General features: G+C 40.9%; 2 protein-coding genes across 3 annotated transcripts in view; one reads left to right on the top strand and one right to left on the bottom strand.

The window, feature by feature from the left end:
* LOC106930957 (uridylate-specific endoribonuclease C-like) overlaps positions 1–22,570 on the bottom strand; it is a 138,655-nt gene that overhangs the window by 63,591 nt on the left and 52,494 nt on the right. The gene's annotated exons all lie outside the window — the stretch shown is intronic.
* The window catches only part of LOC106930948 (guanine nucleotide binding protein (G protein), alpha activating activity polypeptide, olfactory type), an 86,862-nt gene that overhangs the window by 47,249 nt on the left and 17,043 nt on the right, over positions 1–22,570 (top strand). For both annotated transcript variants that reach the window (XM_015008824.2, XM_015008825.2), the window contains exon 5: positions 83–180. In XM_015008824.2, coding sequence (XP_014864310.1) covers positions 83–180 — 98 coding nt within the window. The remainder of the gene's footprint in view (positions 1–82; positions 181–22,570) is intronic.

Here is a 22,570-nt window from a genome sequence, read left to right on the forward strand (position 1 = left end):
CACCAGCTGACTTTAACAGAGTTTTTAAATGTTATGATAAACTGGAGTAAAACTTTCCTCCGTCTTTGTCTTTTTTCTGCAGGAGTTCTTCGATCACGCAAAGAAGCTGTGGGACGACGAAGGAGTGAAGGCATGCTTCGAGAGATCCAACGAATACCAGCTCATCGACTGCGCACAATAGTAAGAGTCCAGCGAACGCACCGCCGTTACAAGGGCCAGTAATGGGGATCGGGATCAGCCTGCTGGGTTTGGGTTGTCTGGTTCTGGCTGTGTGTTGTTGGAAGCCACGGCGGCGTGTGCGTGGGTTCTGGTGTCGGTCATGACGTGAACACGGCTGAGATATGTTTGCTCTGGGTGTGGCGAGCCGAGCCGCGATTGTAGTCGGCCTTTGGAAAATCATACATATATCTCCTCACGTCAGCGTGTTTGACATGTCTCCATGGCGATATGCAAAGCCGGGTCTGACCTGCGCTGAAATGTGGCCAGTGTCGGACCTCTTTGGAGCCATTGTATTGATTCAACAGCAGCCTCAGAAGCAGCGCGGGTCGGGGTTTCGCTCAGAGCAGCGGGCTTTCCTTTACACAGGACGCTTGTGCTGCTGGGAAATGCTGAGAGCTGCAAGGTGCAGCTCCTGGTGAGTCTTTCCATGGTGCCCCGGATTGTTTGGAAGGCTCATATAGTACCTTGGACACAGCAGAGGGCCTCCTCTGTTGCCTGTAAAAGGAAGTTTGGACATGCAAAGCGACTCGCCGATTACAGTACTCTCCTTCTGCTTCCCCTCTTGCTTCACATGTAAATAACAGCAGGTTTACGGCGGCGACCACATGCAATGACACCCCTGTGGTAAAGATGTGCAAAATGAATTGATCTTTTATTGCAGTGCTTTAATTTCCCTCTGAAGCTGGTAGAAAAGTTCAGTCTGTATTCAATGTGGGAAAATCCAACATTTAGAGTCCTCAGGCGACTCAATCCTTTAAAATAAAATTTATTTGAACTGAAAATGTAAATATACTATCTAAGTGGACCAACATTAACAGGAACTAGTCATGTAAGTGACATTTCCATGAGCAACAAGAGAAGAGATGCAGTTTGATGTTTACAAATCAGAAAACATCTACTACCTAAGTCAGGCGAGTCAAACTCATTTTTGTTTTGGACCAAATCAAGATCACGAATGCGCTTAAAGGGCCGGTTGTGCCAGGATGTGTTGATAAAACCCGATCACAGACTTTTAAAATATCAATCAATTCTTAAAATTAAATAATATTATTGAACATTTGAAATCTTTGTGCTTATTTATGACGGTAAATGCGACTTTTTATTCCTCGCTGTGTAGATCGTGGACAATAATCTGACATCAATTAAGGCTGAGGCTGCTGTTTAGTAAAAGTAAGAAAGTTCAAATTATGCGGTTTTTTTTTTTATTTTGTGTGATTTTCCATGATAACTCTCAAGAAACTGGAGGGACTGATAGATATAATTTATCAGTAAACGGATAAAAACAGTTTTGATTTGATTGATAACATAATATTTAAACACGCTTGGTGTTTTGTCAAGAATCTAGAGGGCCACATTAAAGATATGGCGGGCCGGATTTGGCCCCTGGGCCTTGAGTTCAACACATGTGACCTAAATCATATAGTCAGTGCAATAACTGTGAGAGGTAAAAAAAACAAAAAACCTCACTGTTGGCAGGACGTCCGCGCGTCTTTAAAAAGTTCTTGAATTCATGTACCAAAAATTAAGGCCTTAAAAAGTCTTAAATTCTTTGAAAAGGTAATATGTTATTAATATGTTATTCCTTACTCTTGTATTTAGTCTTGACAGGACTATTGATTCTCATGTATTTTCTGTTGGGCAAAAGTTTGAATCGCACTCTGACCTCTTCATTGCATTCCTGTGACTCAAAATGGGTTAGGCTACCGCTAACTAGCTGCTAACCTTACTAGCTAGCTTGCTTGCTTTTTTGCACTTATCATGGGAAATTTATTGCCAGTTGGCGGGACGAAGTCTGTACATTTCTGTGGAGATATAGGTCTTAAATTCAATTCATCGTGGTCTTAAAAAGTCTTAGATTTGAGTTGGTGAACCCTGGTTGGGTCACACAAAGTCTTCATTGACATTTTTGGTCCTGCATTCAAACACGTAAACAAGTGGAGTTTTAAAAACAGTTCTGTAGCTAAGAATGAGCTTTTTAGCAACAAACACAACATGTGGGTCCATGAAACAATTGATAGGGATATCCTGATACAACCGCTTTAGTTCTGATACAATACCAATATTGCATCGGCTGACACCGATATTGACACGATGCGTTATAAGCATAAATCATTTGAACTTTTCAACTTATTTTAGTGGGAAATGTTGGAGATATTAGTCAAACAGAGAACAAAAATCCACAACAAAAGGTATGAGAACAACTGACCCATTTGTTATTAACCAACGGATCTGGGGGCTACAGAGAAATGCTGGAACGGACTAAATGCTGGGCTGGACTAAATCCTGGAGCCGAGTGTTTCTAACGGCCTGCTAACATTGTACATTTTAGATGCTTGCTAATTTGACTCATTTTTTGGCTGATATTGGATTGGGACAACCCTAACAATTGAAGAATATGTGGAAAATCACCTGTATGGTAGAGGATTTATGATACTGTGGGCCTGTTTCTGTTTCAAATATACAGACCACAGCCGGCATGAGTATCTGAATCCCATTAATACTCATGACTCCTTGTAAAAACTTATAACTTCCTATTTTAATTGGTATGCACCTTAACATTCATTAATATGTACAGTGTAAACAGTCATAGCACTACTGCAGAAGCTAATATCTACAGTTTCTCTATCGCTGCTCCTGAGGAGATAAAGATTGCAGCCAATCAGCGGAAACTCCTGGATTTGCTGCTCTGCCGATGGCGTGTCAAGTAGCATTGCACTCAGATATTCAAACCGCTTTTTCTTCTGAATATTGAAAGAAATTTTTTTTTTAAATCCACGAATAATCTAATGATATATTCCACAGATAAATACGCAAATACTACTGAACTGCGAATACCAGCATATTTTTTCCCCCTCATGGAATAAATGTCTTGAAATTAAAGGTTGGATTTATCTAGAGATAATTCTGCTGCAATAAAAAGATGGATTTATTTTTAGCTGCTTTTCACATCTTTATCAGGTGCCGTCTGAAGGAGCGCTGCCCGTTGGAAGTTGTCCCCTCTTATCTTTAAAGTTGGCTCCTCTTTTATCTCCAAGGGTTCGGCCAAAGGCACGTCTGTTAGCCTGTGTTTCAGCAATCCTGTTGCATACGTCTCGGTCTTCTCTGACAGATTTTTATATTTTTAACTTCACATCGATGCTTTTCCTGCCTGTGGAACAGGAGAGTGGAAGTCAGGTGATGCTTGGAAAGTCACATGAATCTGTAAGGTGGAGCTGAAACAATCCCCAGCCTGTGTTTGTCTCCGAGTCAGTGCCGCAGCCGGATAAATATAAAACCACCAACCAAACAAAAAAAAAAAAAAAAAAAAAAAGCAGGTTGGGCGTATTTAAGTTTGAATCCTGGCATCAAAGTGACATCATGTAAAAATCCTGGCGTCGTAAACGTTTCAGGTCTTTTATTACTTCCTTTTTACAGCCCTGTAAACACTGCGCTCTTCTGAGTGTTGAAATCCTGAAGAGTGTGCTGTATTGTAAGTAAAATCAGTATTATCAGTGCAGGCTAAAGCGCTGATAACACAGCTGTCCTGTGACATGAGCAAACATTAACAGAGGGGAATGAAGACAAAAGTGTGGATTATATAAACTGAGCAGCTTTTGTGTTTTTAATAAACCCACCTAAACATAGTCGCAGTATCTTTTTCTGTATTTCTGCTACATTTCTATCCATATTTTCTTCTGTTGGCAATAGATTTCCACTAGGCATGATCTGATTATCAGTACCAGACTTTTAAAAAGTTCTGCCTGTGCAGTTTTCCTGCCCCTCCTGAAGAAAACTGTTTCAGATCTAAAATTTTAAATCATTTTGATATGGCTTCACGTCATTTCATTGAGGTTTAAGAGAAAGTGCTGGAGTGAGCGGAGTTTTCTCCAGGTGTATGAAGCATAGATTAACACATTGCTAAGCACTGCTGGTCAACTGGCTTAAAGAGGACTGCAAAGGTTTCAGGGTTTCCCCCAGAAAACTTGCTAAGCCCAGAGCTCAGGGCGCTAAGGCAGACAGCTGCCATGTTTTTCAGTTAAAAAATGTTTAAAGATGACAGGAAATTTGAAAATATCACCTGATAGCTTTGTGTTATTGGAAGACTGGGATATTAATACCTAAACACCAATTATAAAGTCTTAAAAAAGGCAATAATAAAAAAATAACTAAAATAAATAAACAATACTAAGCCTGGAGGAGGCACCAGTAAAGCCTGGTGGCCCGCCAGGCTTATAATACACTGAGGGAAACTCTGAGTTTATTGTAGTAGTTGTGAGTTTTTGATTACTTAACATTATCTTAAATTATAAAAGCACTTCTTATGCTTGTCTTTAAGCAGGAGCTACAAAAATCACAGCCAAAAACTTTGTGTTTGATTTTATTTCTTTATATTTCCCAGGTATAAATTTAGTAGCTTTCATTTAGCTACTACACTCAGCCAGCTGACCAGCAGTACACAGCAAATGGTAAAGCACTGCAAGATCTTACCAAGTTTTTTTAGTCTAATTTCTAGTGCATATATTTTAATATACTTGAAATAAGACGACACCAAGTTACAAGTAACTTTTCAGCAAGAGATAGAAGTTTGTTTTATGTAAATAATTCCTTATTATTGATGAAAAATTACTAATTCTATTGGCAGATTATTTAATTTATAACAAGACAAAAATTCCCCCATGTTACAAGTGAAATAATCTGCCAATGGAACTGGTACTTTATTATCAATATTAAAAAATTATTTACTTAAAACAAGCTTCTTTATCTTGCTGATTAGTTACTTTTGAGTTAATTGTGTCTTAATTAAACTGTATTAATAAACTAGACAAAAATGCTTGGTAAGGTTGTGTGTTTTTGCAGGTGAAGCTCTGCTGTTTAACAGTTTCGTAGAAATTTTGCAAATATTTTTAACTTTTAAAACCATAATCAGGTGATTGGCCCATGAAAACTTCAGATTATGATTAAAACTGATTAATTAGGTTAAATATAGTAAATAGTTACATGTTTTTAGTACCTTGTTGTCAAGAAACTAACACAGCTACTGTCTAAAGTTTTCTTCAAAAATAGGAATAATTTTATGAATATTATTCATTTGTAAACTGCAACATGTAAAATAAATAAAATAAAATTACAAACATAAAATCGATTAATCGTGATGAATCAATTATCATCATTTAACCATTAGATGCTGAAAGAACAACACAGTCAGTAATTTAAGTCAAAACTTTTATAAAAAGTCATGTTGTATTTAAGATCATACTTTTGTCAGTGCTGATAACGAGAGGATGATCAGTAAATCATCCTCATAACTTTCTCGTTTCTGCTCAGAGATTGTAAAGGGAACCTTTTGTTCAGTATCACTTATATTATCCTATTGATCCTCTGTGCGTTTTCCTGCTAATCAGTCTTTATCGTGGTTAAAAAAACGCCGCCCGCTCAGACCAAAAACCTGCTGTTGGAAGAGAAAACGTTGAGCCCTGGAGCCTGGAAATTGTCAGAGTAACGAGGCCTCTTGCTTGCTTCCTCTTTCTGGTCCTAACCTGCAGTCGCTCCGCGGAGGCCCAGACACTCTGTCCTACCTGGCAGCGGCGCGGCCTGTGTGTGTAAAAGCTTCACACACATGCGCGTTGACACCTGTTGTTGTTAAGTCCACTCGCTGGAAACGCTGGCAGACGGGTTCTGCTGCCAAACGGGTTAAAAGGAAGAGAGCAAAGTTCAGCACGTTCAGGCCTGGTTGCTTTACTTTTTCTTTTTCTTTTTTTTTATTAGTGCAGTAGCACTGCTGCTGCTGGGTTCATACAATCCACAGTTTTATTTTATTGTGCGTTTATTTGTGTCGTTTGCGCTGTCTTAGATCATAAACGTGATAAGGCTGCTTTCAGTCGCAGAGTAAATTAAAGAGGAAGTTGGCCCACATGAAGGCTTATGGAGGAGGGACAGATCGCTTTGCATACCAACAGTCAAATATGTTTCGTCGTGAAACCGCAAAAAGCAATCGAGCTTAGCTGGATGCGCGTCCTGTTTTAGGTTTTATATAAAAGCAGACGTTCCACCTCTGCCGTTGTCCTTCACAGACCTTGATCCACTCACTGCAGATATTTTTTCCAGCAGGCCTAATGCTGGCCGGCCCATCGGACACAGGCACAGGAAATAAAGTACAGGCCGATGGCGAGAGCTTGTTATGCCAAAGAGCATGTCCGTATCGACGCTTTCGGAATCCTGTCACCCATCGATCCGCTCCTCTGCATTGCACATTTATACGTTTTAAGAGCACAGATATGTGTCTGCCAGCTGATTGATTATGAGCTATTTTCAGCTGCGGCGGGCCAGTTCCATTGCAGTGCCTTGGATGTGTCAACGGCAAAATCAAACACGCGAATCTGACCTCCCCTGAGCCTGGTCCCGGGAAGCTCCTGCATGTACATGTGTTTGTGAAACGGGTGCCGTGTTGGTGCGCTACGGCGGCGCGGCGAGGACAGAAAGAGGGCCGTCTGGCGGCTTTACTGCAGAAACGGCATCAGTAAACCTCACTAGCTGACACTGGTTGTGTTAAATGTTTAACCTGAGATAGCTGATTTTGTTTAAAAACAGGGAAAAAACTACAATTAATCAAACTGCTGTTAAAAATGTTAAATATTATAGTTAAAGTAATGGCTAACATTTTCGATTTTTTGCAAAAACTCTTCATTATCCAAAAGAGAAATTAAATGTTGTCGTAACTCACGTCAGCAACGTATTTTCAGAGTCATCTTAGATGATCTCCAGTAGCAGTCAGTCTTACAACGAGCCTGAAAAGGCCTCTGACTGAAGACTGCAGCTGGATGGCAGTCTCATGGCTGTTATGTCATGCTAACAACATAGAGACAATATTCCACAGTAACATGTCTTGGCTGATTCTATCAGTTGTTGGAAAGCACCTCTATTCCACTTCATTTGCTTTTGCTGCTCCTCTTTAAATCTGTCTGGCCATTTGGTCAGAAAGCCAGGCAGAGAGACGTTGGAGTAGGGGACTTAATCCTCACCCATTATGATCGATGGAAGAGGTGGTTTGAACTTCCTCCTTCTGTCTCTGTTCTGCATCCATAAAGGTTTATTTTCAACTCTTCTGGGATTTAAGGTTTAGTTCAGGTATTTTAACTTTTGAAAGGAACAAAACAAACTTATTTCTAAAATATATTTTGCATCCCTCATGTGACTTCATTTTGACCGTTTCTCTTTCCTGGTTTGGGATTTTTCCACCATCTTTATTTCTGTGTCAACTGGCTTCGCTTAAGGATGACCAGCGTCGCCCTCTTCTGGATGGTGGACAAGCTACAACACCAGCAGAAGGTTTAAGTGATTTGATTAATCAATCAGAACTCATTTTAATCTGATAAATCATTAATCAACACTTGGTAGTAAGTTGGTAAATTGTTAATTATGTGCAGAAGTGGGCAGAGTACCCAAAAACTACTCAAGAAAGAGTACTTCAACATATTTTTACTTAAGTAAAAGTAAAAAGTAGCCATCCAAGAAATTACTCAGATAAGAGTAAAAAATTATTTGGTAAAAAGTCTTCTCAAGTACCGAGTAGCTGATCAAATTAAACTCTGATTATGTCAGTTCTGGTCTATGGACAATTTCTCTTTGTCATTATGACCAAATTTGCGATCAGGCCTCAAAGGTCGATCAGTTTTTTCACAAACCTGTAAGCCAGTAATCAGGATCTTCCCCTGTAACCTCGGCAACATTAGAGCTCCTTAAACGTATTTACCATCCTGTCATGTAGCAACGTTGCCAGTTCAGAGGACACATCTGGTTTCTGATGAACCACGGGCCGGCGTGCTGCTGGACTGACTCCGGTCCTCTGACTCCGGTCCTCTGACTCCGGGCCCAGCCCAGGTTTAGTGCGATGCTGTGAACTTGGCCCAGGTTCGAGATGCACAGATATACCTGCAGCTGGCTGCAGTTCTCAGCCTCGGCCGGGGTTCTGGTCACGGGACCCCGGCACCGGCCTGGGGGCCGCTGACACAGTCGTCTTGAACAGTGAAGTGCTAAGAATGGCGGCCATTGTGGGCCGTTCCGGGCCCTCGGAGCGCTGCGCAGAAACAGAGAGGCTACGCTTCGCAAACTGCTGGTTCTGTTCGTGGAGGAGAGCCATATTCACGCTGGACGTCACCAACAAAAAACACTTTTCTAGTGATCCTGATTATCTTCTCTTGTGTTTGAATTCATTTATTTAGTTTGATTTATCTTTTTTACTTAGAAGGCAAAATGTTTCCGGGTTAATTTAGGTCGAATGTAGTAGCAAAAATCCACAATTTTGTTTAAGATTTAGAAAACTAGAAGAAGATTTTTTTATATGTATGTAAAACAAAATGCAAGTAGTTGAATATGAAAGAATTAGAATAAGAATCAAGATGGTTTTAAAATAAACCTTTAAAGGAAGAGTTGAACATTGATTGCTGAGCAAAGTTGTAGGTGACAACTAAAAGATTAATTATTTTAGTTTAAGATCTCACAAATAGGAAATACATAAATAATAATAATAATAATAATAATAATAAATAATAATTGAACTAAATGTGGAATGTGCTACTGCTAATAATAATAATTATAATAATAATTGTATATATTTCTACAATTACTAATAATGAAACTAAATGTTTAAATTGCTATTACAAATATTAGCAATATTAATATTGTCATTAAATAAGTTTATGTTTAGTAATATAAGTAAATATGTAAATTACTTCTACAAATTATAATATTATAATAACTGGTAAAAATTAATAAGAATAATTAGTAGTAATAGTAGCAAGAGCAGCGGTATTGACAATTGAACAAAAAATAAAAATAATTATATTTTTATTTATTTAGCCTTTTACAGAAACAACTAGTTTGACCACGGTTCTTTACAAAATAAAATAAAACATATAAAGCACAAGGAATAAAACAATGATGGGACAAAAGCACAGTAAAGTAAAAATATTTAATAAATATCTATTTTATCTAATGGGATAATAAACTATTGACACATTCAGGACTTAATTGTGGCCAATAATGAAAACCTGATCCTTTCCTCCTAAAAGGCCTTAATCCAGATTAACAGAAACATTGGTGTCACTTGTTTTAATCAGATGACCCTCCTGTCAGCTGACTGCAGAATAATCAAAGACAGCTCTGTGTGTGTGTGTGCGCGTGTGTTTGTGTTTTGTTACATGATTTCTGAGTAAAGCGGAGCGGTTTTTGATGTGAGCAGTGGAAGCTCAGTGGGACTCGCTGCTGCTGCAGCTGCTGCAGCTGCTGCAGCTGCTGCTGTCCTGGAGGTTGGACCGTGGGACTCTGGTTTCACCGGCCCTCTTGGTCTCTCTGGTCGTCTCTCTGGAGGCCAGAAAGCGACAGAGAAGATGCCAAGTCTTCTCCAAACAGACAAACATGTTTGTGTTTGTAAACTCTTTCCAACCTGAGCATCACTCAGCATCTGCTTTGTTCCTGACGCAAGGCGTTGCTCCACCTGCGACCCGTTGCTCCACCTGCGACCCGTTGCTCCACCTGCGAACCGTTCCTCCACCTGCTACCCGTTCCTCCACCTGCTAACCGTTGCTCCACCTGCAAACCGTTCCTCCACCTGCGAACCGTTCCTCCACCTGCTAACCGTTCCTCCACCTGCCACCCGTTCCTCCACCTGCGACCCGTTGCTCCACCTGCGACCCATTGGTCCACCTGCAACCCGTTCCTCCACCTGCGACCCGTTGCTCCACCTGCGACCCGTTCCTCCACCTGCGACCCGTTGCTCCACCTGCGACCCGTTGGTCCACCTGCGACCCGTTCTTCCACCTGCGACCCGTTGGTCCACCTGCGACCCGTTCCTCCACCTGCGAACCGTTCCTCCACCTGCGAACCGTTCCTCCACCTGCGAACCGTTGCTCCACCTGCGAACCGTTCCTCCACCTGCGAACCGTTCCTCCACCTGCGAACCGTTGCTCCACCTGCGAACCGTTCCTCCACCTGCTAACCGTTCCTCCACCTGCGAACCGTTCCTCCACCTGCTAACCGTTCCTCCACCTGCCACCCGTTCCTCCACCTGCGACCCGTTGGTCCACCTGCGACCCGTTGCTCCACCTGCGACCCGTTGCTCCACCTGCGAACCGTTCCTCCACCTGCGACCCGTTCCTCCACCTGCGACCCGTTGCTCCACCTGCGACCCGTTGGTCCACCTGCGACCCGTTGCTCCACCTGCGACCCGTTGGTCCACCTGCGACCCGTTGCTCCACCTGCGACCCGTTGCTCCACCTGCGACCCGTTGGTCCACCTGCGACCCGTTGCTCCACCTGCGACCCGTTGGTCCACCTGCGACCCGTTGCTCCACCTGCGACCCGTTGCTCCACCTGCGACCCGTTGCTCCACCTGCGACCCGTTCCTCCATCTGCGACCCGTTGGTCCACCTGCGACCCGTTGGTCCACCTGCGACCCGTTGCTCCACCTGCGACCCGTTGGTCCACCTGCGACCCGTTGGTCCACCTGCGAACCGTTGCTCCACCTGCGACCCGTTGGTCCACCTGCAACCCGTTCCTCCACCTGCGAACCGTTGCTCCACCTGCGAACCGTTCCTAAGTGCATTAGGTGGAGATCTGGAGCCTGTCGTAGATATCGCACATGAAAATCTCTCCGCCTGCTCAGGAGAGCGGCCATGAGAGCCTAAAGCTGCCCCGCTTTGCATGCTACATGTCACAAGATTCGTTGTGCTGCCAGTGTGTTTTTATTTTGTTTCTAGAGACCAGAGGCTCAGACAGCCTCTGCTTACTTTTAATAGCCATGTTTCCACGTCATTGTCAAGCTGAACAGAAAACTGGACAAAGAAGCAGCCAGTTTGAGGTGAATATAAAGCTTAGCACTCATGAGTTTGTCAAAAATCATTGAAATTACACAAAAATTAAACTTCATCCTCATCTAATAAAAGCAGAGACTCAAATATTTGTCTTGACTTTCTGCTCTCTTTGTAGTTTAGCATCTTTTTATTTTGCCTGAAGCTGAACAGTTTCAGTTTAGCTTCTCCAATTTAGTCGTTTTGCAGGATTTGCCGAGACGATCAGCCTGGAAAGGACTGATCAGTGCATCTTTAGTGAAAATGTTTCAATGACCAGAAAATGGTTTTACTCTTCTTTCTTCTGCAGCGTCAACATACTAAAGCTGAAGTAACTCATGAAGAAATGTTAATAATTGTTTACTGGAAAGCGTTTCGACATACAAGGTGTCTGTGCATCTTTAAAAAGTCTTACATTTTTAATGTATCTAAAATTAAGGCCTTAAAATGTGAATTTATTGGGAAAACAAGTTTGCCTTAAATACGATAACCAAGTAGTTTTCTTTTTTCTTGTAGACTTTACTGCTAAAGTAATATCACACACAGACATCATCACTGTGTTCTACAAATGCTACTGCTAATATGCGCTAGCTAGCTTTTTCACGTCCATTATTATTTACCACCAGTTGGCTGGACGATCTTCGTCTTCGCCACTTCTTCTGCCAACCCATACAATTTATTTATTTGTGATTTATTCTCTTTTGTACATTTCTGTCATGATAAAAGTCTTAAATCCCATTTCTGATGTCTAAAATGTCTTAAAAAGTCTTGAGTTGGTGAAACCTGCAGAAACCCTGATTTCTAAAACATTATTTTTCTCGTAAAATTAAAATGTAGAACCTCTGCTTGGATATTCAGATGCAGAAACGTTTCTGGTAGCCATGTTTCGTCTTTTGCAGAATTTGAATGTTGATTGTTGATCTTATATTTTATAACTTAATAAACCGCCAGCTGGATCTGAAACTATAAACTGGTCAGTTTGGCTTGGTAAAGCAGGCTCCTGTTCAACTTGCAGCTTGTATTTGTTTATTTCCTTTGGTAGTACAATTTCTTTAAATGAAAATGGAGACAAATGTTGAGGGAAATGTTCCAGTTTAACACCTAATCTAATTCAATTGTTTGTAATTGTCTGAAAGCGTTATATGACACTGTTTCCAATCTGATCCCTGCTTGGACCAGACAACTCTTATGAAATATGACAGATTATGATCCATGACCAAACCAAAATAACTCTGAGCCACTTTGTGCTGGTAGGTAATATTTACCGTTTTCATGCGTCCGAACAGTAGGACAGTTTTAAATCATCAGGTGTTAATGAGGGCAGGAAACATCCACACATGCAGTTAGCATGGAGTTCGCATCCAGTTAGCATATTCTCCCAAAATCATGACTGTTGGGTTAATTGGTGTTTCTAAACTGGCCCTAGATGTGTGTGTGTGTGTGTGCGTGTGTGCGTGTGTGCGTGTGTGCGTGTGTGCGTGTGTGTGTGTGTGTGTGTGTGTGTGTGTGTGTGTTTCTGTGACCTCTACCTGTCTCTCACCAATAAAAGATGAAAAGTTCAGGATTCACTGAACTATTTTTCTGTATTTTGAAACGAGCAGTTGTTATTAGGGATGTGCCGATCAGGTTTTTTCCTGCCGATACCGATACCGATCACCCATGATGGCCGATACACCGATACCGATCACATAATTATTTATTTATTTTTTATCATAAACACTACCGGTTACATTATGTGGAAAAAAGAACCATGAATTCACCTTAATTTAGACAAAAACTTGTTTTTAATAATTTTTTCCAAGAAGAAAACTAAACAAAACAGGCATTGTGCAAATTGTACTGCTATTGATAATACTACCTTTAACAGACTGATAACATATGAAGGCATAAAACCTCTCAACATTGCCAAAAAGTTCAAGTATAAAACTTAACATTCAAAGGCAAAACCAGGATCCATTACAATAAACAATCCAGAGTTACTGAATGAAAACTTCCTGTTAGCATGGCGGCTAGCTGATTACTGCTAGCTCTGATTGGCTGTTTCTGACTGAGCGGAGTAATTATGCAGATCAGGGAGGAGATCGATTATTTTTTCAGAGATTATCCGTCTCATGTTAGGACAGCGAAAGTTTTAATATGTATGTAAAATGTATTTTTTTAGGTTAGATGCTGCAGCTTTAAGCAGAGGTTCGGTGTGAGAGTCACTACCAGGTGGAGCAGAAGCGAAGCTCCATCTGTGAAATATTACTACCTGTAGCGTAGCAGCGGTTCAACAGCGAGAGCAGAACCAGCGTCTTACATCGCAGCTCGAAGACTTAAATAATTTTGCGGGTTATTTGTTTAGCTTTCTGACCGTCATGCTAATCCAGGTGAGTATTTGTAGCTGTGCGCTGCTTTACCTGCTATCTGATCCTCCATATGTCTTTTTTACTGCAGTGAGTCTCGATGTAGCCAAACTCCGTGAAGTATGGCATTGTTTTTATGTTGTATTAGCTTCGTTGTGTTGATGCATTTTGACGTGCTTCAATTTTCCGCCGCAACAGCAAACTTCCCCATTCACTCAGTGCGTTACAGTTCCACATCGCTTAGGATTTGTTGCTGCGCGTTTGCGCAGAGTGAAGGAAAGAGGAGACCAGCTGCACAGGCAGGCTGCGAAATGAGAAGCAGGTGATCGGTATCGGTAATAGAGACAATGATCGCCGATCACCGATCATGCACTTTTTCACGGAAATCGGCCCGATTATGATCGGTGACCGATCGATCGGCACACCTCTAGTTGTTATATAACTTGTTGAAGACTGTGAGTGATTTTTCTTTTCTAGAAAACTGAATTGCTAAGTTCAGCATCAGGTGTTTTGTCAAGTTGGTCCAAACATTTTATTATTGATGCATTTATCGTATCACTTATCATTTATTGTGATAAATTTCTTATCATAATGAGAATTTTGGTTTATCGTTTTCATGGTAAATTTCAATTAATGATGTTTAATAACATCTAACACTGCACGTATTGCCTGAATTATTTTTTCCACTCAATAAAAGTATCAGTATCAATAAATTTAAAAACATGATTAAGTGAGGTGATGGTATGTTTTCCAGTATTTGTGTTTGTGAGGCTATGATTGCTGTGTCATGCTGCAATAGAGTAGCTAGTAGCTGCTATTGTCACTAGTACGACTAAATATGGTGCTAAAACTTTCAATCCATATCCTCACCTCTATATCCAAGCAGTACTTTGTGATTTTGATGTACGTTAATGTTGAGGTTTGTGATTTAAACTGATTAGTCCTCAGTTTCCAGACTGTAACCTTCTTCAGAGTGGGATCTGTTCGATTAGATTCTGCTCTCCTTGTTTGTTTTAATTTCATTAATATGATATTCTACCTTAAAAAATTATTACAGCTCTGGTTGGACATAAATGTTTAAGATGTACTGAAAGGTTCTGGTTTCACAGCTGCTAAGATTTTCTGCAGCATGCATTGCTGGCCCTCCCCCACCTGTTGCTGTACACTGTAGAATTTAATCCCAGTTTTTCCTCACTTTTGAAGGCAAATTTGCATTTTGGAAATATATTTGAAAGGTGTTGCTGTTTTAGTTTTTTGTTTGTTTGTTTGGGAGGGTTTTTCTCATATTTTTTGTTTTCTGGTAAATCTGTCCACGTCGCTTCATGTTACTAGTAAGTAATAAACATTACTGAGACTGAAGCGATTAATTGTGATGAATCGATTATTGAAATGCTGGGCTTTTACCTTTTTAGATAATAAAATGTGTATTTTCTTAATTAAAAAATGAATTTAATTGTTAATTTGCATCTTTTAATGCATTTTGAATATTATAGTATAAAATAGTATAATAGAGGCTTAAGTGGTAAAATGAGAAATCTGCAAAATGTGTCATTGTTTTATCTGATTAATCGCTAGAAAATAATTGTTAGCTGTAGTCCTAAATGTTACTGGAGAAGCAGGAGGAATAGTTTTCTTGAAAATGATAATTTCTTACTGACCACAAATATATTTAAATTTACAGTTTCACAAAATATAGTTTAGATTCTTGCAACTTACACCATTTTTTGTCCTAAAAAGACAAAAGAATCAGCACCCATCTGTCTCAAAGCGATCTCAGTCAACCTTTTTTCCTGTCATCTTCTCTAAGAGAGCCGTTTTGGTGAACGTGTGCAAACAGCATGAACTCGCCTGCTTTTGTTTGCTACGAGTCGGGTTGGTTGGAGGTAAAAAATAAAACGAGAGAGAGAGAGAGTTTCTGTTCCACTTAAAGGAGCGGAGCTATAAATACACGTCTTTATTTTTGGGTTAAAATGTGCGTCCATTTTAAGGGCCAGACAAAGAGCAGGGCTGGTGAATGGCGGATATCTCTGAGTGTTTTACTGTGCGCTGACAACACACACGCAGACACACACAGACACACACACAGACACACGCATAGACGTGTATATATACCTCAGCCTCCTGTTGTCCAGGAGTGTACAGGCAGTCTGCGGAGGACAGCGGTGACGCTGCAGCTCCCCTGCTCAGAGACTGTGGAATGGTCGACCATGCACCCCTCCTCATGTCTCCTCCCCTCCTTCCTCTACTGCTCTCTCTCTTCACCGAGACTCCCCTCCTCCTCCTCCTCCTCGCTAACCCCCCTCTCTGTCGCTCTCTTCTCTCCCCCCCTTAGAGCTTATGTAAACTAGCTGTGGAGCCAGGGCAAGCTGAGGCTATTTTTAGCAGCAGCACTGCAGAGCAGAAACTGGCTGAGGTCACGTGTGCGCAGCCAAATCAAAGGGAGTATCCCGGCAATGCGCTGTAAACAAAAGGGAAGGTCAGCGGCAGAAGGTGAGACACAGAGCGCCTCTGTGTGCCGGTTTCGTCGGACCGCCGCCGCCGCTGCTTTCTTTCTCACGTTTTGGCGCCCGGACGTGAAAGCAGTCACTCTGCAATAGGCGCTCTGTCTCCCCCTACCCTGCGCACACGTAAGCTCCACCAAAGGCAGCGTTTGGACGTACAAGCAGAGGTTTTGCTGTCTAATCATGACATTGGCTTCTTGTTGCATCTGACCCCTCTGGGCATGCTCAGTGGGGTCGCAGTGGGGCTGCGATGCTTCCCAGCCTCGCAGCGAGGCCCCAGGGTGGCGCTGTCCAGCCACACCCAGGCAGGAACGTCTCCCCCCGCCGCGGCGACTAGTCAAACAAGCTTCAACTTTCACCTCCTGAGGAATGTGGCCAGAGGGGGACACGGGCCTATTTTTAGAAACCTTATATTCTTGTCAGTGGGGTTTGTTGACAGTTTGCGCTGCAGGATTGTTTCATCTGGCTGGGCCGACCGAGTTAGCTTCGAGGATAAGTTGAGCAAACATTTGGTGGCTAGCTCCAGTTTATCTGTCACCAACCTTAACTAGAATTGATTTGCTGAAAGCTGCAACAGGTTAAATGAAGGCTGGATGTTTTATAAAGCAGCGCTGTGGACTCAATTTTCAAAAAAGATGAATTTGTGCATTTTGTCATGCATTTTATCGTGATGATTTTCTTCTTATTTTCAAAATACATTCCAATTAATGATGTTTAAAGCCTCTCAAAACTATACAAATTTCTATTTTCTCCATATTTTTTCAATTAAAGTATCAATAAATTTGAAAATATGTGTGGAGTTTTGCAGATGGAAAGGTTTTTTGCAAAATATTTCAAACTATTTTTGACCTAGAGGGCCTCTAAACATAAATGTAACCTTTTTTTTTTAGGATTTTACTTTGACTGGACCACTCTAACACATGAATACACTTTGATATAAACCAGTGATGTCCAAACATTTTCAATAAAAATCAGTTGTTTTTATCTCCTCAGTAAAATACTAAGCAGACAATATTTTAATAAAGCATACTTGAAAAGGAATCTGTAAATTATTATAATTATTAAAAATGACAGGTAAATATTTTTCAAAACTCTTTTGGGGCTTATTCTATATTTTATATATATATATATACTTTTCTCAACAAAGGTTGAACAGCGCTTCCTGGTTTTAGCAAAGTATAATCAATGAAAACAGAAACATTATTAAGAAAAGTACTAAATAATAATTGCTTGTAAAAATTAAATTAAATTTGCTCCATTCTTGAATTGTGGACTGAGGGGCCAAACAGAATTACCTAGCGGGCTGCAAATGGCCCCCAAGCCACAGTTTGGACACCCTGATCTGTATCGATAGATCAGAAATCTGTATCGATAGATCAGAAATCTGCAACTTTTATAATTGAGCCATTTCCCCCCCACTTCAGCCAAATAAAACTTGTCCTGTTTTAAGTTAAACTAATACTTTTTTACATCTATTTTCAAAAATTATTGACTTAAAACTATTTTATTTATCTGAATGGGAAGTTTTAAGTTGTTTTTGTCTTGATTCAAAAATACTAAAACATTCGCATTAAAAACTAGACAAAAATTGGTCTGGTTTAAGATTTAGTGTTTTTACAGTGTAGAATTGATGCTGTTTGTTCATTAATGTTTTCTAACAGAAGGATTCACTGAACAGCTGGATTTACAGATTAACAGATTAAATTACACACAGGTGACTTCAGTCACTAACTGGGGATTTTATTTAGGTGGCGCAGAGTAAAGAGGCTGAGTGTAAATACGTGTTCCACATTTTATTTGATTTTTATTCATAATTATGCGGTGCTTTGTGGTGGTGGTCACATGAAATCCCAAACATTCTGAAGGTTGCATGTTTTTGCTGTAGTTTGGGTGAATCTTACTGAACTTCCTGTAGGAAAATAAAACGCTGAAGTTACTTTAAATTAAACCCTGAAAGGTTCCCATGTTGCAGTGAAACCTGCTGTTAAATCTGGCTTCTTCTTGTGTTTCAGGCGACAATAACAAGATGTCCTGCGCTAGTTTTGCATGGAGACCTGGACTGTACCGATAAACTCTGCTGGACGATAAATCGTCACAGAATTACTGCAGTGAACTATAAATGTTGTTGTTTTGAGACTATTTTCAGGTAATATAATGCATCCTCAAAGTTCAATGAACTTTAAATTCTAATGAACATTTAACACTGGCACTGGAAGATATTTTAAATATCCAAAATAAATTAACAAAACAACAGAAACAACAAATAAATTGAATTATGAAGTCTCTGTAAACAAAATTGTCCTTTAGAAAAAGGTTTAGTTGAGACCAAAATAACAGCTTGAAGACTTTTATCATCCGGTTTTTGGTAGAAGGAAAAACAAGATAAACCAGGCAAATGGAAATTATTGAGCTTGTTTTAATTTATCATTAATTTATTACTTATTTCCTCATGCAGACGTTCAGAGTTTTCATACATCACAGCGTTTATCCAGCCGTACTTCAGCTGGACTCTCAGCATCTTTTTGCTCATTCATCCAAAGCGACGGCGGCGTGTCGCTCAGGTCGGTGTATTCAGAAACTTTTTTCGACCCCCTCCGTAATCACCTCGTCTCCCACCAGCACTCGAACGCGCGGCGGCAGGAGGGAGCGAGCGCCGGCTTGGTGCCGATGTATGGGAGAGCCTGGGAGTGGAGGGATGCGGCCGGGCCCAGGGAGAGACGGAGTGGAGGCAGGAGGCGGCGGGGTGTTGTGGGCCGACAGCGGTTGCCATGGGAACCAGGCTGCTGAAACCGGGCAGGGTCGGTGTGGAGGAAAGGAGCGTGGGGATGCCCCCGACAGGCCGAGCGGGGAGCTGCACAAACAGGCCTGCCTGCTGAAAACATGTTTCCTCTGGTGTGAATACTTATTCATCCCGTTTGACATCAGGCGCTGGGTTATTGATGTCTGATTGGAGGGGGAGAGGACAGCCCCGTTTTCGATGGGTCATCAGTTTGGTTCCAAGTGCAACGACTAATTTGACCTACATCCAGGGCTGGCCCAAACCCTTCTGGGGCCCTGAGCAGATTTTAATTTGGGGCCCCCCAATTACCAACATGCCAACCCCAGATACTGCATCATTCACAGCCTGCAAGACGTCGGCAACATACCAAGGCCTGTCACAACGGCGATACATCATCATAGACGATATTGCGATAAACGATAATATTGTTTTCAGATCATTGTCACGTAATATAATGGTAATAATGGCATAATAATGCAAGAACTCATTCTCACAGCTCCATGAACCTTAAATCCTATGGAATATTAACACTTTTACTGGAAGATATCAAAAGTTTTCAAAATAAAACAACAGAAACGACAAATAAAATTAATTATGAAGTCTCTGTAAATAAAGTTGTCTTTAAAAAAAGGGCCAAAGTTTCAGACTGAAAACTTTTATCATCCAGTTTTTGGTAGAAAGACAGAAAAGAGCGAAAAACGCTAAATTACGCAAATCGAAATTATTGAGCTCATTTTGATTTATTATGCCATTAATTGATTTATTGCTTATTGCAACAGGCCTAAACACGTCTACTGTCATTACCATTATTCGTGATCAGCTTACGTCACGCCGGTTATTCAGGGACGCACCGATCCACTTCCAATATCGATATCTGAGGATTAGTGTCAGCCGATACAGAAAAACGCCACCGAATTGATTTAAAACGTTTCTTTTGTTAAACGTCCACATCAGTAAATATCAGTAAATTTGAAAATATTATTAAATGCCTTTAAAGTTTAGTGATATAAATCCAGAAGAATGTTTTTAAGAACAATATTTATGTATGTGATAAATGCTAAAAAATAATCTTTATCGCCAAAGTACTTCAAAATATTGCAATAAAATTTTAAGGCATCTTAACTGTTTGACATAATAATGAATTTACAGTAAACAAGTTCAGTTTTATGTCCTGTTTTTAAAATGAAATGTGTAAAATGTGCTGCCCTTCTCATCATCTTCTTACATAAACAGTTGTGATAAAACATTAAACTGTTCTGGGGTCCGATCAACTCGCTGATGCCTTGAGGCGGCAGTTGTTTTTCCTGAGAAGGACTGAAATCTGCCCAGCGCCGCCGGTTGGACTATTTTTACTCTTTTTTTCTATTTTTGGTATAATTCACGTATCGACGTTTGCGCTTCTGTATTAATTAGAGAAAGCCGTCTGTCAATTTCACAGAGAGAAAGAAGCGCATGTGGACTGGCGAGCGGTTCTGCCTCCAACGCGCGCGGCATAACGGCGCATGTAGACACTGAGCAGACGCAAGAGGACATTGCTGTGTATTTTACATTTTTATATACAACACCCTTCAAGCCCGTGATTTGATGGGGCCCTGGAGGGCCAATCGACCGCCGCTGAGATAAAGCAGGCGCTTTTGTTTACACAAGATTCGGTTTGACTTTCAGGAGCGTCTCTGTCCCCCGCTCCTATATTTAGGAAGTACCCACTGAGACCTGCTTGATGGATCCGCCCGGTTCCAGATCCATCTCCCAATCTGCGCAGCGTTTCTTGTTTGGATGGATGAGCTGAACCCCGGGGGCGCAGGTCTTTCCAAAAGGTGACCAGGATGCTTCACCACGTCACTCTGGGTTACGCAATGAGTAGATCAGTGGTTCCACTGGGTCCTTTCTAGTTAGTGAAGACGGACATTTTGGATTACATTTGTGCATACGATTTATACTATATTCAAAGTCTCTTTGCAGCCTGAAAAAGTATGATAGTAATTTCTAGCTGAAAAAATAAAGGGGATCTTTGTGCAGAATTCATATTTTGCCCGTTTTTGTTCCTCCATTTGGGTCTCGACTGCTTCCAAAAACACCCAAAGCACTTAGAAAAAAACACCCATGTGTTTCTTTGGTGTCTGGAAAACGAGCAGTTTCGAAAACCTCCTGATTGCTGAGTCAGACTGCGTCGTTACCTAGCAACCCGAGTCCAGCCCGTCAACTAGCAACCTGAGTGGAACTCCAGCAATTTAGTCAGCTGGTTTTATCATTGTATAATGGCTGCTGGAAAAGACAAGTGGGTTGTTGTTGACTTAATATTCAGAAACCCATCCATCCGTCTGTCCGTCCGTCCATCCATTCTGAACTTCACAGTTTGTTCTTTAAAGGTTGACTGGTAACCACATGGAGCTTTTGAAAACTAAATTTTACAGAAAGCACTTTAAAAATTATTAAAGTACAGTTCAGTAATGACTCAGCTCATTTGGAGTTAATATTAAGAACAAAGCTCTTAAATATTTAGCTGACTTTTTACACATCTATTGTCAGAATTTAGAGTTCAAATAATATCTGTGCATCCATAAACGACATCTAAATAACTTAGAAAGGTTTCAGACTTTTTTATTTTAAAAGCAGCTGTGCCAGCTGAAATATATGGTAAAACCTGTGAGCTGGAAACATTTTAATCAAACGTTCCAGCTGTGAAACTCGGTGCCGTGGCGCAGCTGAGCTTCACAGCGCTGTCACTAGTCAGTCGGACCCTAAAGTGAAAATCCATTATGCTGGCCTAAGCGGCTCAAAATATGGAAACTATTGATCCGATCCTCTGCACTTCTAATTAAAGAAGGTCTGCTATTTGTAAAAAGTCAACCCAATTATCAGATGAGCACATGAGGCCGGGTGCTGTTTGTTGGTGTGAACGTTTTAGCGCTTTAACACATCCTGCAGTTCAGAGGTTTTTTTATCACAAATTTAAAGCAAATTCTTGCAGTTTGGTTTAATCTTCCTGCAGAGGTCCACTCTGCCTGTTCAGTGGCATGAAAACGCCTCGCAGGTTTCCTCTGTTCTGTGTTTTAGATCATCAAATAGAGTTGAACATCAGAGAGAAACAGTTTTTAAATCATATCTATGAAGGACAAAAATCTGCCTGATCCTATTAGAAAAGTAATAGCACCTGAAAGCTAATCTGTCGCTCCGTCGTTATGCAGAGTTGTTTTAATTCAGCCACATTTGATGGTTTTTCTGCTAGAGAGCAGAATTTACTGTTACATTAATTATAGCAGGTAATTCAGGCCCAGGCCACTATACCGCCACCACCATGTTTGATTTCAGGCTTGATCTCACAGGAGAGGAGCCTTTTGATTTTAGGAGGAACATCACAGGGGTTTTATTTGGCGTTTGTGTTTTTTTTCCAGCAGTTGGTTTCACCTTGAAATTCTCCAACGGAGGCCATTTTTGCACAGACTCTGTTGAAAGACGAACTCTGACCTTTCTTATCCAGTAGATTCTTTTTGATTGGATCCGAAATTGCAATATTTATCACATTTTCATCTTCTCTTTCACAATCAAACCCTTTGGAAAACCTGTTCCCCTCCTCACCTGTGGTGGCGCTGCACCAAGAACCACTGAAGGAAAAGACAGAAAAACCTCTGAAGAAGACACTGAACCCAACTTCCTTCTTCACAAAATGTTAAAAAAATGGAGTAGCATCAGATTTTAGCAGTTTTAGGATTTTTCTTTTGTCTTCGGTAAAAAAACACGACCCATTTCTCCTGCTAGACCTACACTAGTGTGTTTGTGTTTGTTGTATTTACCCATAATGCCCTGCGCTGTAGCCCACTTGCTAAATATATCTTTTGGTTCAGTTTTGGTTTGATTGCTGCTCAGTGTGTTGTTCTCTCAGCGCTTGGCCTTTTTTTGAGTC

Source organism: Poecilia mexicana, unplaced genomic scaffold (assembly GCF_051168715.1).
Source record: "Poecilia mexicana isolate PSO_F unplaced genomic scaffold, ASM5116871v1 scaffold_17, whole genome shotgun sequence".
NCBI classification, from domain to species: domain Eukaryota; kingdom Metazoa; phylum Chordata; class Actinopteri; order Cyprinodontiformes; family Poeciliidae; genus Poecilia; species Poecilia mexicana.